The sequence below is a fragment of the Arachis duranensis genome, chromosome 3 (assembly GCF_000817695.3).
Source record: "Arachis duranensis cultivar V14167 chromosome 3, aradu.V14167.gnm2.J7QH, whole genome shotgun sequence".
Taxonomy (NCBI): domain Eukaryota; kingdom Viridiplantae; phylum Streptophyta; class Magnoliopsida; order Fabales; family Fabaceae; genus Arachis; species Arachis duranensis.
The window spans coordinates 129,903,203-129,919,695 of NC_029774.3; the positions used below are offsets into that span (position 1 = coordinate 129,903,203).

The following is a 16,493-nucleotide window of genomic DNA, read 5'->3' on the forward strand; positions in this document are numbered from 1 at the left end:
AATGTTGAATTAGTCACTTGTTTTATGAACCTTAGGATAGCTACTGATTTGTAAATTATCAATTGGTAACAATATTAAGTAACTATAAGTTGTAATTGATGAGAAGTTAATTTTGTCAGGATAAAGAAAATTTAAAGTCAAGAACTGAGGCAGCTTAATTATTTCAAACATTGCAACTAGAGATATAATAATAGAATGCCATAAAAGAAAAGAAAAGAAAAAGAGAATTCAAAGGGGAATGGGGCAAAGGCAGTAGTATTTAATTTTCACACAACATCAACACCAGAACCAAGTCAACTTGAGCAGTTTTCTACCAACCCCAATTCCCCAATTTTATTGTATTAAGGACCACAAAGGTCACAGGTTCATGTGAAGATGCAAACCAATTAGCAGACAAAGGCAAATTCTGTCACATGTAAACTCTCTGTCTCTGAACATCCTTTGCTGCCATTTAAGGTACTCTGAAAGTGCTTTAGGAAGAAGAGGTGGAAGGTGTCCATAACTCTGCCTTTTTCACCTTTGAAATGCTCTCAAGAACTCCAACTGGAGATATGTGACCCATCACTGTCACCCTCTTGGACTCTATATCTATACTGATTGATGTGACTCCTAACATTGCAGCAGGTTTAATCACATGTTAGAAAACTTTAACCCCATTAGCAAATATGAATATGGATATTTCAAATTATGTTGACCAAAGATAATTCTAATTAGTATTGTGATTAGTTGATTACTACCATATATAGCATGGCTAGTTTTACCTTCCATCTTGGAGAGATGCTTTTTCACTTTTCCAGCACATCCTTGACAGTGAATTGCAACCCTCATCACAACCACCTATATTTAACACTTCAAAGTTGGTAATAATGAAATGAAATTCCAAATATGGTGGCAGGACATAGACAAGTGTATAAGTATAATAACATAGTATTATTATATATTAGTCCCTTTTAAAATATAGTTTTTGCAAGTTCTGTATCACATGCAGATTCCATTATTCCAAGACATTTCAGAAATCAGAATAATACTATAAGACACTTAACTTCCTTGGTGAGAAACAAACGGAAAAGATATCTTAGGTACAAGAGACAAAATTAAAACCAAGGGCGTGGCATAATGTAGTACCATCTGTATTGTCTAATAAAATACCAATTTGCATAAAAAGGACATAATCTTTTCTGTTTCCTCTCTAATAATGAATATGCATGGGACTGTGACAAAATGAAAAGCACGTGAGACATCTTGAAACCTATGCTAATGACAAATATGAGGAGCACTAATAATGGACATATTTTGTTTCCTTGCAGAAAATAATCCTCCTGTGACACAGTCATAAACCATTGTTCTTGATCTAAATAACCAACAAAGCTAAGGAGATATGGAATAGTAAATAGTTTCTAGTGAGTTCTGTTGATAACCAACTTTTTATGAATAAAGACACTGTAGAATTCACACTCCCATTTGCATTATTTCCATTTCATGTCTTCACTTTTTCATTATGGTCCTGCATAGTTTTGATTTTGACACATAATTTTGATTGCTTTTCACAGAAACAAGGTACTGTTAACTTTAACTTCAATGACTCATTGAATATTTTGATCTACCAGTACTACACTACTATTGAAGAATTACTCCATTGCCATTACTAAAGATAAGAAAAAAATAAAGTGCAATACTACTGCAGTTCATGAAACTCCAAAATGCATAAACTATTAAGAGAAATTCTACAAAAATATATGTAACGTGAGAAACCTGAAAGACATTTTCTGTTGGTGGTTTATGAAGTTCCCTTGGCTGATTCATGACTTGAACATGGTCCTCTCCTCTCTGCTTGATCAATGGAACTGGTCTGAACCTGCGAGACTCACCGAGTTTGGAGTACTTGGAAGGGTTGATCAGCTTGGAATCATCAAGAGAAACGCTTCTATCAGGCCTTCTAGGCACAACCACGGATCGATTATCATGTGTGCTCATGCACACTGCTGTTGATGCCTGAGAATGGCACATGAAACCCCTTCTCACCATTTTCCTACTGCTTTTGGTTTTCTGACTCATCATGTTCATCATAGAGGAGAGGTTATAGAAGGGGGATGGTGAAGCAGAAAGTGTTAGTTTTCGAAGGAAACAAAAGAGACTGTGGTGTCAAAATATACACTATTGTAAATAGTGATGATAATGCAATGCTGATCAGTGTATATATTTATATATATATATATGATGATGAAGAGAAATGATGTCATTATGACTTAAGTCTTAAGCTAACAGTGGATTTCACTGCAAGTAGTGTTAAGTGTAGAGATGTTTTTGTTATTTTATCTGATATATATAAATATTACTATGATACAACAGTGTCTAAAATCTTGTCCTTTTCATAGGTTAATGCTGAGAAATTGACAATAGCCTTCTTTTGATATAAATAAGAAAAACTTCATGCTAGTGTCTCAAGTTTAATTTGACCCATTAGAGGGTGAAAAGTAAAATCATATCATAAATGATTATGCTGTCATTATCTAATCATAAAAATATATATACAGATACAATGTAGAAAATAAGAAACTTTGTATTTTATTTTCCTCCAAAAGTTTTGATCAGACTTAACAATAATTGTCTAATTTAGTTTACTAAACATAATCTGATGCTTGAGTAACTACTTTTTATAGGGATAAGGTAGAGTTAATGTGTTGAGCAGAACCCCAGTGGGGGTAACAGAAAATGTGGCTAATAACCATGTATGGTCAAAGGATCAGTTGAGGTACAAACATTAAATTTGATGCGGTTAAGGCAGTTACAACTTACAAATGTTGAGGTTTTCATAATAACAATGCTGACAGCTCAAAAGATGCTCCAGCTCCATTATTTGAACTTTGTAATTAACTTTTTGTGTGATTAGTTTTCATTAGTAATGGATTTATAACATTAATTAATTAAGGTGGCAGTAGGTTTGACACTTTGACCCATGAAAACAGTGACTAATGCTGAGTGCACAAAGCAGTGGTGAGTTATGAGTAATAATAATACGTTACACTACTTTATGCCTTTATTCATTCCCTTTCCTTTGTTTTCAGAAGGGACCACATCCTTTCACTCAATTCCTTCTGGAAATTCCTCCACTCTGGAGAAAGTACCGTACCTATAATTAAATGCAGAACTTGATGGCAAACTATAGAAGCTAATACGTAATGTGTTTTCAATTAAATTATGCACTCAATAAATAACGAACAAACTTCATCAACATTACATTCAAGAAACTTACTCTTCAATTACAACTAATTTTCTATAACTGCATTAGGAAAAGCAGCAACCCTATCTCAGAATATCCAATTCGATCCGATCTATATTTCTACTTGCTAGTTAATTTGTGAATCGGATAAAGTGTGAATTGAGATTCAATTCTACTCAACTAACCCACACTATATATATAATGTGTTAAAGGTGAGTATCAAATTTTTAATCACTGAAATAAGATTTTTATTTATTTATATAAAAGTCAATTTTGTAAAATTATTGTAATATATTCATCAAATTATTGCATATTGTATTTTTTATGATCTCAAATAGATCGGATACCTGCAGATTAAAGACGGATAAATTAAGGTTGTCATTTTAGAAATTTACAAATAAAATAAAATTAAATTTAAATAAAAAAATTAATCCACAAATAAAATTAGAATTGAATCTATATCTTATTTTAGTCTGTTGGTTGCCATTTCTAGTTATTATCATTATGTACATCGTCCAACTTAATAATTATAAAATTAAAGTTTAATTTTATTGATAGCTTTATACTTAAGGCAATAAAACATCAATCTATGCGCAGACCTTTGAGGTAGACTAGCTTATGTAAACACTTGCATTGGCGAATAGTGCAAATTCATGTTTGCATTGTTGGTAAATGCTAGCATGTCTATATGTAATGGTCTAATTTATTAAAAAAATATTTAATTTAAAAAATATAAAAATAAATAATTTTTATTAATTTAATATTTATTATAAAAAAAAACAAATTTGACAGATTTAATGCCAAATTTATAGACATAAAAAAAAAAACTTGTTGCAGAAACCCGAAACTATTATAAGAGGGAACGTCACTACATCAATTTTTTACCTGTTTTTTTCTAATTCCAGAGTTGCATTTCGTTTTAGCATTCTTTTATGTGTGAGTTTTTATTTGAAAATAAACTCATAAATAAAAATGAATTATATACATTATTTTTATTTACACAATATATTTTACTTTTTCTCATTGAAAGAAAAGATCAATTATAACAAAATTTATGTAAAAAAAAGTGTAAATATCATGTTTAGTATAAATATATTACATATTATTCTGAGCTATTATCTGGAACTAAAGTAAATTTAAACCTAAATACGAGATTTAATTTTTTTTTTAAATTTTTGATTTATTTACTGATACAGTAGTGATTTATCTAACTATATTATTTGAATTATGGTGGTAGATACTTGCAAAAATCTTTAATGCTTAAGTTAAAAAGAATTTTAGATAAATTTTAAGTAAAATTGAGATTGAAAAAATCTGAGTTTGATGAGATATTTATAGAAATAAGTAATGACTTGGACATTATTTTTATATCTATTTACTTGTGGTAGTAGATAATTTCTTTATATTTATGAAGTTATTTCATGTTCTGGTAGTGATGGATAGTATTTAAAGTAGTAGATGATAAATGTTTTATTTGTCATGCAAGTCGGATCGTGTACGAACTATAGTACCGTATTTCAAGTAGGTCGGGTAGGTTAACTCAGGTAACTTTTTGGATTGATCTTATTTAATATAATAATCTTCTATAAATCTTCTGTAAAATTATATTAGCTTTAATTGGACCATAACTGGACCATAACTTTATTTTCGAGTCCTGATATGAACATATAAAGGTGGAAATGGGTAGGATAGGGTTTGAATCCAACTTTAATCTTACCCGCAAGTTAAAATTTTTTATATAAACTCAACTCTACTCTACTCGCGAATTGAGAATATTCCAACTCTAACCCTACTCGTTTTTAACTTGTGGGTTACCAAAAAGATGTAACATTATTATATAATTTCATGATAATTTCAAATAGAACTGACTTTTATGTGAAAAAAAAACATATCAATTAATGATTTTCTCTTAGTGGCTAAGAATTTTTTGCATTTAGTGAGAAGTCTTTGCTTCAATATCAATTTAAAACATATTTTTTGTATAAGTATATATTATATCAATAAAGCTCCACATCCAAATAATTTAACCAACTAAGTCTTTTAGATTCACGCGCTTCTTCTTCGTCGTCTTCTTCTTCTTGTTGTTTTAAATTCACCTACGCACATTCTTCTTCTCCCATGATGTTTCTTTATTTTTCAATTTCGTTACCGCCGTCACCAACAACACCTCATCCTCTTCCTTCTCTTTTTTTTTTCTTATTGGAATTTCTTCTTCTCCTTCCTTTTCATCATTCTCCTCCATCGTCATCAGCATCATGGTTATCATCCTTATCGTCATTGTCTTCTTCTAATACGTATCGTTGTTATCGTTATCGTTATCGTCATAAAAATTTTTCTGATCTAAAATTGATTTGGATGGATTTTTGTTCAAAATTAACTTGGTCTGTGCTTCTTTTGAAACGAGTTTGTTTGTGTATCGTCATCATTAAGTAATTTCGGTTCATTCGAAATTTAATTTTTGGTTCATTCTAGATGTAATTTCGGTTCATTTTTGAGTGAATTTCTGATCATTCAATTTTGTTTGTGTACTTGTTTTCGAACACAATCAATCAATCATTAAGTAATTATGCTTCATTCTGAATTTAAATAAGGTGCACTTGGTCTGTGCTAGTTTTGAAACGAGTTTGTTTGTGTATCGTCATCGTTAAATAATTTTGGTTCATTCGGAGTTTGATTTTCGGTTCATTCTAGATGTAATTTCGGTTCATTTCTGATTGAATTTCTGATCATTCAATTTTGTTTCTGTATTTGTTTTTGAATACAATCATTAAGTAATTTCGGTTCATTCTAGATTTAAATAAGGTGCACTTGGTCTATGCTTGTTTTGAAATGAGTTTGTTTGTGTATCGTCATCATTAAGTAAGGTGCACTTGGTCTATTCTTGTTTTGAAACGAGTTTTTTTTGTGTATCGTCATCATTAAGTAATTTCGGTTCATTCAGAATTTGATTTTCGGTTCATTCTGAGTGTAATTTTGGTTCATTTATGAGTAAATTAAGGTGCATTTCGTCTCGTTGTTTTGCACAATTCAAAAATCTTCCTTCTCACATACTCTTTTGAGAGAAATAAAACCAATAAAAAGAGACGAAAAATCGAACAAAAAAGAAGAAACAAGAATAAAAAACTCCTCAAAACTCCTCATCATGTTCTTCTTTTTCTTGTCCGGTTCATCTTCTCCTTTTTGTTTTTTCCTTCTCATAATTCTTCTTGTTTTACCCTATTAACAATCATAAAAAATGAAAAAATCAAACAAAGAAGAAGAAACGCATAATGCTACAAAATCACTTGATGGATTTGGATGTGTTTTTGTTTTCGAACGTAATTGTTAAGTGATTTCGGTTCATTCTGGATTTAAATAAGGTGCACTTGGTCTGTGCTTGTTTTGAAACGAGTTTGTTTGTGTATCGTCATCATTAAGTAATTTTGGTTCATTCGAAATTTAATTTTCGGATGTAATTTTGGTTCATTTCTGAGTGAATTTCTGATCATTCAATTTTGTTTGTGTGCTTGTTTTTGAACGTAATCATTAAGTAATTTCGATTCATTATAGATTTAAATAATGTGCATTTGGTCTATACTTGTTTTGGAACGAGTTTGTTTATGTATCATCATCATTAAACAATTTCGGTTCATTCAAAATTTAATTTTCGGTTCACTCTAGATGTAATTTCGGTTCATTTCTAAGTTAATTAAAGTGCATTTGGTCTCGTTTTACAGAATTCAAAACACATAATGCTGCAAAATTACTAAGGAAAGGAGAAAGAAAAGAAAAAAAATACAACAACAACAGCAACAACAAAAGAATGACAATGAAGAGAAAACACGCGAAGAACAAGGAGAAGGAGGAAAAAAAGGAGGAGGAAGAGGAGGAGGAACGTGAAGAAGACGACGACGACGATAATGCGTGTATAATCATGATATTTTAATGAGAGTGTTTTTGTTGGTGTTGAGTAGGGGTGGAAAAAGGCCAGGCGGCCTGCCAGGAGCCTGCAGCCTGGCCTGTGTTTGGCCTGACCTGGCCTGGCCTGTTATAAAATAGGTACAGGCCGAGGCTCTTTTAAAAGCCTTAATACATTAATAGGCCAGGCATAAATATGTTAAAAGTTTAAAACTTTTTATAAATATTAAATATACGACATATTACATATAACTATTTTTATTAAAAAATAATTTTTTTAAATAATATTTTTTTTTGTAAAAAAAATTATCAGGCCTTTTAACAGGCTTCAGGCCAGGCCAGGATGAATAACAGGCCAGACCTAGTACTTTATAAAGAGCCTATAACAGGCTGCAGGCCAGGCTCAGGCCAATCAACTGTATAACAGGCCAGGCCTGTTAAGAGCAAAGCCTGGCCTGGCTTGGCCTGTTTCCACCCCTAGTGTTGAGTCTACTTGGTTGATCTTGGATAACGATAATGATTAGATGTGTAACAGATCTGATAATATATACATATATAGGATGCGGGTTAGTTGAATAGAGTTGAGGTTCAGCTCGCACCCTATCCGACCCGCATGGAAACTTTACTCGCACCATACTCTATCTGCTGCAGATCGAATTAACAACTTACTTGATTGAATTGAATTGGATTGAATACTTACAGATAAGGTGTATATTACCACTCCTATCAACACATATTTACCTCAAATAACTTTATTTGTATAATTGTATGATATTTTTCACTGCATATCGCATATTTTTAACATTAAATAATGGTAATGATTAAAATTAAAAAATTATTATTTTCTAAAATTCTATTTTTAAATTTTAATTTTTTAAATATGATTTTTTTTTTCAAAGTAAGTTGGCCGCACTCTTGTACTGTATAGAGTTTGCCTAACCCCGGCCAACTCCATTTAAAATTAAAAAAAATTAGCTAACTCAGATTTTTAACCTTCACAATGGACAAAGGAATAAGTTGTATTTTTATTGGGGAAATAATGGTTTTTTTTATTTATAATAGAAAAAAATCCTTATTAAATAAGACTTATTCTCATGTATGTATTTTTGGAGACGATAAAATGGTTGTCATTGTCGCTAGTAATGTTGAAGAGGCCATACTTATTTTTTTGTATATTTGTGTGTACTCTTAAATACGATGATAATGTCTTAAAAATTTGAATTTCGAATATTTTAGAAAAAAAATTAAAGTAAAGTTCGTAGGAGTATTATAAAGTTTGTCGAGTTTGCGGGATGCAGCAAACTCAACCTAAATTAGAAAAATAAATCGTATTTAAAAAGTTAAAATTAAAAAATAAAATTTAAAAAATAATAAATTTTTTATTTTATTTTAGTAAAAAATATGTGTATACAAAGGTATTATAGTATTTTTGATAAGGATTTGGATTCTTAAAGTTTGAATTTCACTTTAGAGAATAAAGTGTGATCTTTTACCATTGATTTCATAAGTGGGATTGAAAGAGAGATTATTCAAGAATAAAAGATTACACTTTACTTTTGAAATTCAAACTTTAGAGGATCTAAATCCTTCTCATAATTTATTTTGTAAATCACAGAAAAAAGACAAATATAAAATTGTGTAAGATTTAGGCCGTACACCAAACGTGGGACCCTTAAATGGACGGCAGAGATTGCCCCAACAACTTGGACGCAGTGAAAGGGATATGATACCTTTCACGCAGTTGCGTTTACACACTACACTTTCTGAGAGGAACACACTTTGGAAATTTAGAATCACAAAACCCTGTTTCTATCTCTAATATTCATGATCCATCCCGTGTTACCCCTTCTTCAGAAATAGGGGTTTGGGATAAAGTAACGATTTTTCGATCAGTTTCCCAGTGATTGTTCGTTGAGGTTCCTAATTGACTTTCTGGGTCTTTTTAAATTCCCATTTTTGAGTGTATAAAATGATGGGCATTGTGCTGGTGTTTCTATGATTCCTTCCATCTGTCATCTGTGCTTATTTCTATGCTGGAGAATCCGAGTGTTAGTTTTCTATGCTAAATTGTCGATTTTCTTTTTCTTATGTTTTTATGTATTGTGTGTTTGTTTATTAGCCCGTCGTTTCTATTTGTATTAGTGCACAGTTCTGTTTTTTACTTTTGTTTGTGGAAGTTGTGTGAATGATGATGTTCTATTTGAATATTTGTATTAGATGTATTCACTTTGCTTGAGCGCTTTGGCCTGTTGTGTATTGCTTTTAGTAGATTGCATGTTGATAATGTTTTTGTAAGTATATATTTATAATATGTAAGATTTATTTCATTTGTTCAATTCATTGTTTCAACTGAACAAACAATTTTCTTTATGTGTGTGGTAACAGATGATTTAAGAGTGAGGATGCTCTCAAACTGATTTATCTTTGAAGCTTGATGTGTTTATCTTCAATGTGAATTTGAAGTGTCTCTAATGGGGAATATACTGAGTCTGAATAGTTCCAAGACTAGATGGAGTGATCCCTCTGTGGCGGCTTTGCAAGATGAAGCTTGCAAGAGGCAGAGGTTATTATCAAGCTCCTGTGAAGATAATTCAAGACTGATACCATCCCTTCCTGATGAGATATCAATCCAAATTCTAGCTAGGGTTCCTCGAATTAATTATTTAAGTCTGAAGTTAGTTTCGCATGTGTGGAAGGCTGCCCTTGTGAGCCCTGAACTATTTTGTGTGAGAAAAGAACTTGGAACCACGGAAGAGTGGCTCTACATATTAACAAGGGTCAAAGATGATAAGCTTTTATGGTATGGCTTGGACCCTATTTCCAGAAGATGGCAAAGGTTGCCACCAATGCCAAAAATCTCCTTTGAAGATGAAGTAAAGAAGGGTTTGGCTGCCTTTCCCCTTAGAGTGTGGAGCATGATGGGTTCACGTATCAAGATTGCTGATATCATCATGAGCTGGCTTGGTCGGAGAGATGCTCTGGATCGGATGCCATTTTGTGGTTGCTCCATTGGAGTTGTTGATGGTTGCATCTATGCATTAGGAGGATTTTCGAGAGCTTCGGCAATGAAGTCTGTTTGGCAGTATGATCCCGTCAAAAACTCTTGGACTGAGGCTAGCCCAATGTCTGTTGGTAGAGCGTATTGCAAGACGGGTATACTAAATAATAAGCTTTATGTTGTTGGAGGCGTTACTAGGGGTCGTGGTGGACTCAGCCCCCTTCAATCTGCAGAAGTTTACGACCCCCATACAGGAACATGGTCCCCATTACCAAACATGCCTTTTGCAAAAGCTCAGGTGTTGCCTACTGCTTTTCTGGCTGATTTGCTCAAGCCTATTGCGACAGGAATGACTTCATACAGGGGAAGGTTGTTTGTTCCTCAGAGTTTGTATTGCTGGCCATTTTTTGTTGATGTTGGGGGTGAGGTTTATGATCCGAATGTAAATTCATGGCTTGAAATGCCAATTGGCATGGGTGAAGGTTGGCCAGCGAGGCAAGCCGGAACAAAGTTGAGTGTTACAGTCAATGGTGATTTATATGCCCTTGATCCTTCAAATTCCCTTGACAGTGCAAAGATCAAGGTATATGATTATGAAGGTGATAGCTGGAAAGTTGCTGCAGGAGATGTTCCTATTCATGATTTCACTGATGCAGAATCGCCTTATCTTTTAGCTGGTTTGCTTGGAAAAATTCATGTAATAACAAAAGATGCTAATCACAACATAACAGTGTTTCAGGCTGACTTGCAAAGTGATTTAGCTTCTGGCCAACCCAACTTGTCATCTTCGGATTACTCATCCAGTGAACATGCTGATTCTTCAGCAGAATCCAGGATTTGGAGGGTTCTTGCAAGTAGGAGTGGTAGATCTGCTGAACTAGTTAGTTGTCAATCTCTTAAAATTTGATGTTTTTGGGAGATAAGAGTCCTCTTATGGTTATGATTTCTGAGCGTGTTTGTGTTGGTTGGAATGGTCACTAATAAGCCACAATGTAAATTTTACAAGTGTAAATTATTTGCTTAATGATTGATTGGTATATTGTAAGCATTCAAGATTCCCTCTTACACAACATTTAAACTATACTAATATTAATATGATCATTCAAAAGATAGTATATCGAAACTTATAGTTTACCGGATCATTTATTTACATTTGAGTATATCATCATCTTTAAAGAGGGACATATATCAACCCAACCAATCTCTAGTTTTCAAAACTACTATGTTTAATGTGCGTGATAAAGAGAGAGATTCTTCAAGGGTGTTTTTTCTCCTATTGTCAGTGAAAGGAAATAATCTTTTTTAGTCAATCAGGCTTACTCGCTTAAAGTTCTCTTTAGAACAAGTATTGTGCTATTTTCACAACTTTTTATACTCACTTTCCAACTACAGTACCCAATACAAATTACAAATGTCTTCTTTTCCTATAATAATCATAACATGGTTAAGGGCAAGTGGTCCAACACATGAAAATAACCCAAAATGATGAAAACAGAACACAGAAGAGGATGGAAATCATATACAACTTTGTAGTGTATAACTCTCAAAAAAGAAAGCACAGTCTGGTTTCACTATGTTTTTGCTTCTTGTTGAATATTCAAAAAATCAACTAGAAGACCTAACAAGGTGCGAATACGGTTGTGTATTCGCTTGGCCATTGAATGTTGAAAGATCATCTAGGACCAGAGAGTTCATCTGCTGGGATATTGAAAGTGGAGTCTAAGAGCATATCAGTAGTGTGATGGCGCATGCGGTCGAATTCATGCTGGGTCATTGGCATCTCCTCTTTCTGCCATTGATCCCATTTTTCTGCCAAACCATCACCTTCTAGCATGCTCACCACCTCAGACATCTTAGGCCTTTCCATAGGGGAGCTTTGTGTGCACAATAAGGCCACCTGGATCAGTTGCTCTACCTCTTCATCTTCATAATTTCCCTGTAAATCTGCATCAACCAGTGTCTCCAGCTTCTTGTCCTTCAGAATTCCTTTAACCTGAACTCAAAACAATGACATTTCCCAACAGTGACCACTAGCCCATAGGTGTTAATATGTGGAAACAACCAGTACAGTAAGAATGAACTTCAATGGGATATCTATCATACAAGGATTAGAATAATTTTGTTGAATACAAGTAACTGTCATCAAAGAAGTGTTGATATAATTTTCATAAATGGGATGCCTACCCAATGAAGCAACATGACATCATCATCATTGGCAAGACGTGCTAGATCAAAAGCCCTCTGTCCGGTTATCAGTTCAAGAAGCATCACACCATATCCAAAAACATCAGTCTTCTCTGAAGACTTTCCGGTTGAGAGGTACTCCGGCGCTATATGCCCGATTGTACCACGTACAGCAGTGGTAACATGAGTATTTCTGTAATCCATCAGCTTTGCTAAGCCAAAATCTCCAACAACTGCTTCAAAATCCTCATCCAGCAATATATTAGCAGCTTTGACATCACGATGAATAATCTTTGGATTACAATGATCATGTAAATAAGCAAGTCCCCGAGCAGATCCCAGTGCTATACTCTTTCTTTTTTTCCAGTCAAGTGGTGGACGTGTTTCTGGACGATCTGTGGCAACACAATCAATATAAATAAATGAAAATTTAATATGAAAATACAAGTTTTAACCAACAATAAGAACATCCACTAATGTTAAATTATATATGCACTTGATTTTAATAACAGAGAGGATGAACTTAGATGATATGTAAAATTTGCACTGCCAATTCAGCATGTATGTGGCCATACCAGATAGCATCTTAGAAATACAGTGGAAATCAATTTGACATTGGAAAACTAACACTTCCATATCTACCAGAAAAAAAAGACTTGAGAGTGAAGGTTTTCACTACAGAAATAAAAGAAACTAAGTAATATATTAACAAAAATGATGCATATCACACTAATCCACACTAAATATAGATCACAGTAGAGTAAGAATGAATGGTACCCCGTAAACAAGATGATACACTTCCATTTGCCATGAAAGGATACACAAGCAACCGTTCGGTAGGTGTCATACAAAAACCATGCAGCCGGAGCAAATTACGATGGACAGCCATGCTAATCATTTCCACTTCAGTTTGAAATTGAAGCTCCCCACCCTGTGTGCGTTCCTCTTTAAGTCTTTTTACTGCTACAAGAGTACCATTGGTAAGGCGTCCTTTATAAACCTTGCCAAACCCTCCTCTTCCAAGAATATTCTTGCTATTAAAGCTATCTGTAGCGACTTGCAGCTCACGCAGCGAAAACCTTTTAAGCTGACCAAGATGAACTTCAGGATCCTCCTCAGCTGCCATTGAAAAATATCAGTGTAGCTAAATCAGCAGTGGCTATCACATACAGATTCTTAATCAGCATATATACCATCTTTTATGTGTTAGTCAACTAACCAGGAACATCAAAGAAATAATCGGCCCGTTTCCTTCTTCGCAAACAGGCAACTGCAATGGCAGGGCCTGCAAACAACAGAGCAGCACCTGCAGCAACTCCTCCAGCAATAGATCCAGTGGCACTGCTACCTACAATGAGTTACAGAATCTTCAATTGTGATTGAATAAATTTTTCAATATCTTTAAAACAAAAGGTTCAACATTATTATCAACTTTCTCTCTTGAATAGACAATGTGAGGCATCTGCCTCAATATCTCAACAACTCATAAATATTTTTTAAGCACACAGAAGAAGTTATGCTCAAGATATATCAAACAATCAAGATCACAGTTCAAAAAAAGTTATTCTGTTCTTTTCAACAAGTTTAAATTTGAGTGTCAGTTGCAGGCACCATCCGTAATTATATTCCCAGCTAACGATTTTAGTTCAAGCAAATCAAGTTATTATTTGATAAGTTAAATCCATTAACAATAAAACAAACATCAACAAACCTGAAGAAGCTTTTGGAGGTGGAGCAGTGGGGGGAGATGGAGGGTTTGTTTCATTCAAGCCAGGGCTATTATTTTTAAAACTGCAAAGAGGAACTCGGACATTAGCAGAAATTTTATAAATTCTACCTCAATGATAATAGTAAAAAGAAACAAAATAACTTGCACCAACCTGATTGGAGTGAACATTGAAAATGAACCATTTATTGGAACATCTCCTGTTAAATTGTTGTTTGATAGATCACTATATTCCACAACAGCCATAATGTCAGATTTCACAAAATAATATATGTGATAATAGTATACCAAGGCATCTTCATTTGCAGAAGTTCATGAAAGCTCTAAGTGAAACAGTAAAACTCACAGGACTTGCAGTGACATCACAGTTGTCAAAGACATGGGAATTTTTCCTGACAAACTATTGTTGTTGAGACGCCTGCTTCAGGCAGCAGGGTGAATGAGTATGCATATTATAAACCATTGATAGGGTAGAATGATAGTTTTTTTCTTAATGTTATTGCAGTGTCTAGTGAAAATTAAATAGTCATAGAACATGTTGCGAGTGAGAAGTATGCATGCTAAGACATAAATGAAGTAACAAAATGAAACAGATTTAAGTTTTGCAGATTAAAGATACGAGAAAAAGGAAGCATGTCATACAGGAAACGTAGCTTTTTAAGGTTGCTCAATGAGTCCGGTATAGGGCCGGTTAACTTATTCACGTACAGATCCAAGCTCACCAAGTTTGTCAAATTTCCAAGCTCATCTGGAATTTTCCCAGTGATATTATTGCTATAAAGTTCCCTGTGATTGGAAAGAAAATTAAGTTAGAGTTCCCAAAGTAAAATTATCCCTTGAATAATTCAAAGATGGCAATACACATGCATGAAAACTGAATAGCACAAAAATTTCCCCAAGAATATCATTTCTGATTCACAACTTACAAGTACTGTAAATTTGGGAGCCGACCAAGTGCCGGAACTAGTTGACCGGAAAGGTTTGCATTTCCTAGATCACTGACCAAACACAAACATTTCACGATGAACACAAACGGCTATAAAAGTAAAAGTAAAAGTGATGTATGTATAACTTACACACGGATCACACTATTATCATTGCTGCAAGTAACATGAAACCATGTACATGGATTGACAAGACTGGAATCCCAGCTTTGAAGAACATCACCAGGATCTGTCAAGCTGTTCTTCAAAGAATTCAGGGCATCACCTATCATAGAAGCAATATTTAGGTGCAACATCCTTATTGTTAAATAAATTGGAGTAGAAAATTTTTCAGCTCAAATTCGGTCACATAGTCACAAATATGAACCAATTAGCCAAACAATGCTAAAAGAATAAACAACAAAGCAAATGGAAATAAACTTTTTTTTTTTTTTTGTCTGCAAGAATAAAAGCACTTGTAGATTAATTTGTAGAAGCCTTGGTCTCTATGATTAGGAAGTGATGATGATGTCAGAGACCCTTTAATACAGTTTCATAGTTGAGTCTTTTTTGTTAACCATGCTCATTTCAAATACATGTCTAATTGGAATGGACATAAAATACCCTACAGAAAAAGGACACAATGTCACAACTCACCTTCTGAATTAGCAGAAACCTTCAGCATCACGTCAAGCACCAGAATTGCACAAATGAGAAACTGTCCCATGAAGCACCATGAAGTCACTCGCTCCATGCAGCTCCAAAAGAACCTCATTCTCATGAGTCTCTCTTAGTACTAGATGATCTCCATGGTGCCCCTTAAGCTCCAAAAGCAGCGTTGACCTCGTTGACCTCAGCAAACCAGCACTGAACTTTGAAGTTAAACCCAAAAAAAAGAGAGAGAGAGAACAGGAATGAGTTATAGGTAGCTCCAAAAAGTTTCCTCCTTTTTTGTTGAAGTTCTACTTTGGAATCTATCTTGTCATGTGGGTGTTCTATGTTTTGCCATCAAATGCAGGCAAGTTCAGAATCGACATGCACATGTTCCAAAGTTTCAAGCTTTTAACTTTTCTTTCCCCCCCACCCGCAAAGTTGCAAAGACTAAAGACTTGACGAGGACAAGTCAAAGAACGTTGCATCGTTCAGTTTGAGAAATTTCTCCTCCTTTGCTTTCTAATTTTCTTTTATTATTTTTGTATTAATTTGTGAACACCGTGATGAGAAAGAGCAATTCGGATGAAAACGAGAGAGAATGATGGTTTTGAAGTTTCATATAAAACTACGTAAGAAAGGTGGATGAAACGGGCACGGTTGTTACGGTCCCCACCACCACTCCCCAAAAAAAAAAGAATAAATTAAAAAAAGAGGGAAACAGTCAACTCATGCTGGTTTTAGTCAACTAACAAAGTGATTGCTTACCGTTTCTTCTTCTACAACTGGAACATCATGTTTTTGCATTTTGCCCTTCCCAGTTTTCACGTTCTGGTAAAGATTTGTCGTGGCCAAGGGAGAAAGATGATGAAGTAGAATGTTTGTATTCAATGG

General features: G+C 33.9%; 3 protein-coding genes across 5 annotated transcripts; 1 reads left to right on the forward strand and 2 right to left on the reverse strand.

Moving 5' to 3' along the window:
* Positions 1-136: 136 nt before the first annotated feature.
* LOC107481753 (uncharacterized) lies at positions 137-2,183 on the reverse strand. Its single transcript, XM_016102061.3, has 3 exons — positions 1,753-2,183; positions 762-837; positions 137-609 (listed from the first exon to the last, which is right to left on the reverse strand). Exons 1-3 carry the CDS (start codon positions 2,065-2,067, stop codon positions 473-475), a joined length of 528 nt encoding a protein of 175 aa, XP_015957547.1. The 5' UTR covers positions 2,068-2,183; the 3' UTR covers positions 137-472.
* A 6,678-nt stretch (positions 2,184-8,861) lies between these two features.
* Positions 8,862-11,230, forward strand: LOC107481751 (F-box/kelch-repeat protein At1g22040). Of its 2 annotated transcripts, none has more exons than XM_016102058.3 (2): positions 8,862-9,165; positions 9,503-11,230. In XM_016102058.3, the coding sequence occupies exon 2, from the start codon at positions 9,589-9,591 to the stop codon at positions 11,020-11,022; it is 1,434 nt and encodes a 477-aa protein (XP_015957544.1). In that variant the 5' UTR covers positions 8,862-9,165; positions 9,503-9,588; the 3' UTR covers positions 11,023-11,230. The 2 variants fall into 2 exon arrangements, with proteins under 2 accessions (XP_015957544.1, XP_015957546.1); XM_016102060.3 differs by having other exon boundaries at positions 8,862-9,033.
* Positions 11,231-11,431: 201 nt separating this feature from the next.
* LOC107481749 (BRASSINOSTEROID INSENSITIVE 1-associated receptor kinase 1-like) lies at positions 11,432-16,071 on the reverse strand. 2 transcript variants are annotated; one of them, XM_016102056.3, is made up of 11 exons: positions 15,606-16,067; positions 15,102-15,234; positions 14,952-15,023; positions 14,668-14,811; positions 14,372-14,443; positions 14,180-14,251; positions 14,011-14,090; positions 13,519-13,647; positions 13,077-13,418; positions 12,300-12,694; positions 11,432-12,108 (listed from the first exon to the last, which is right to left on the reverse strand). In XM_016102056.3, the coding sequence occupies exons 1-11, from the start codon at positions 15,727-15,729 to the stop codon at positions 11,788-11,790; spliced, it is 1,884 nt and encodes a 627-aa protein (XP_015957542.1). In that variant the 5' UTR covers positions 15,730-16,067; the 3' UTR covers positions 11,432-11,787. The 2 variants fall into 2 exon arrangements, with proteins under 2 accessions (XP_015957542.1, XP_020995044.1); XM_021139385.2 differs by lacking the exon at positions 14,372-14,443 and having other exon boundaries at positions 15,606-16,071.
* Positions 16,072-16,493: the final 422 nt, after the last annotated feature.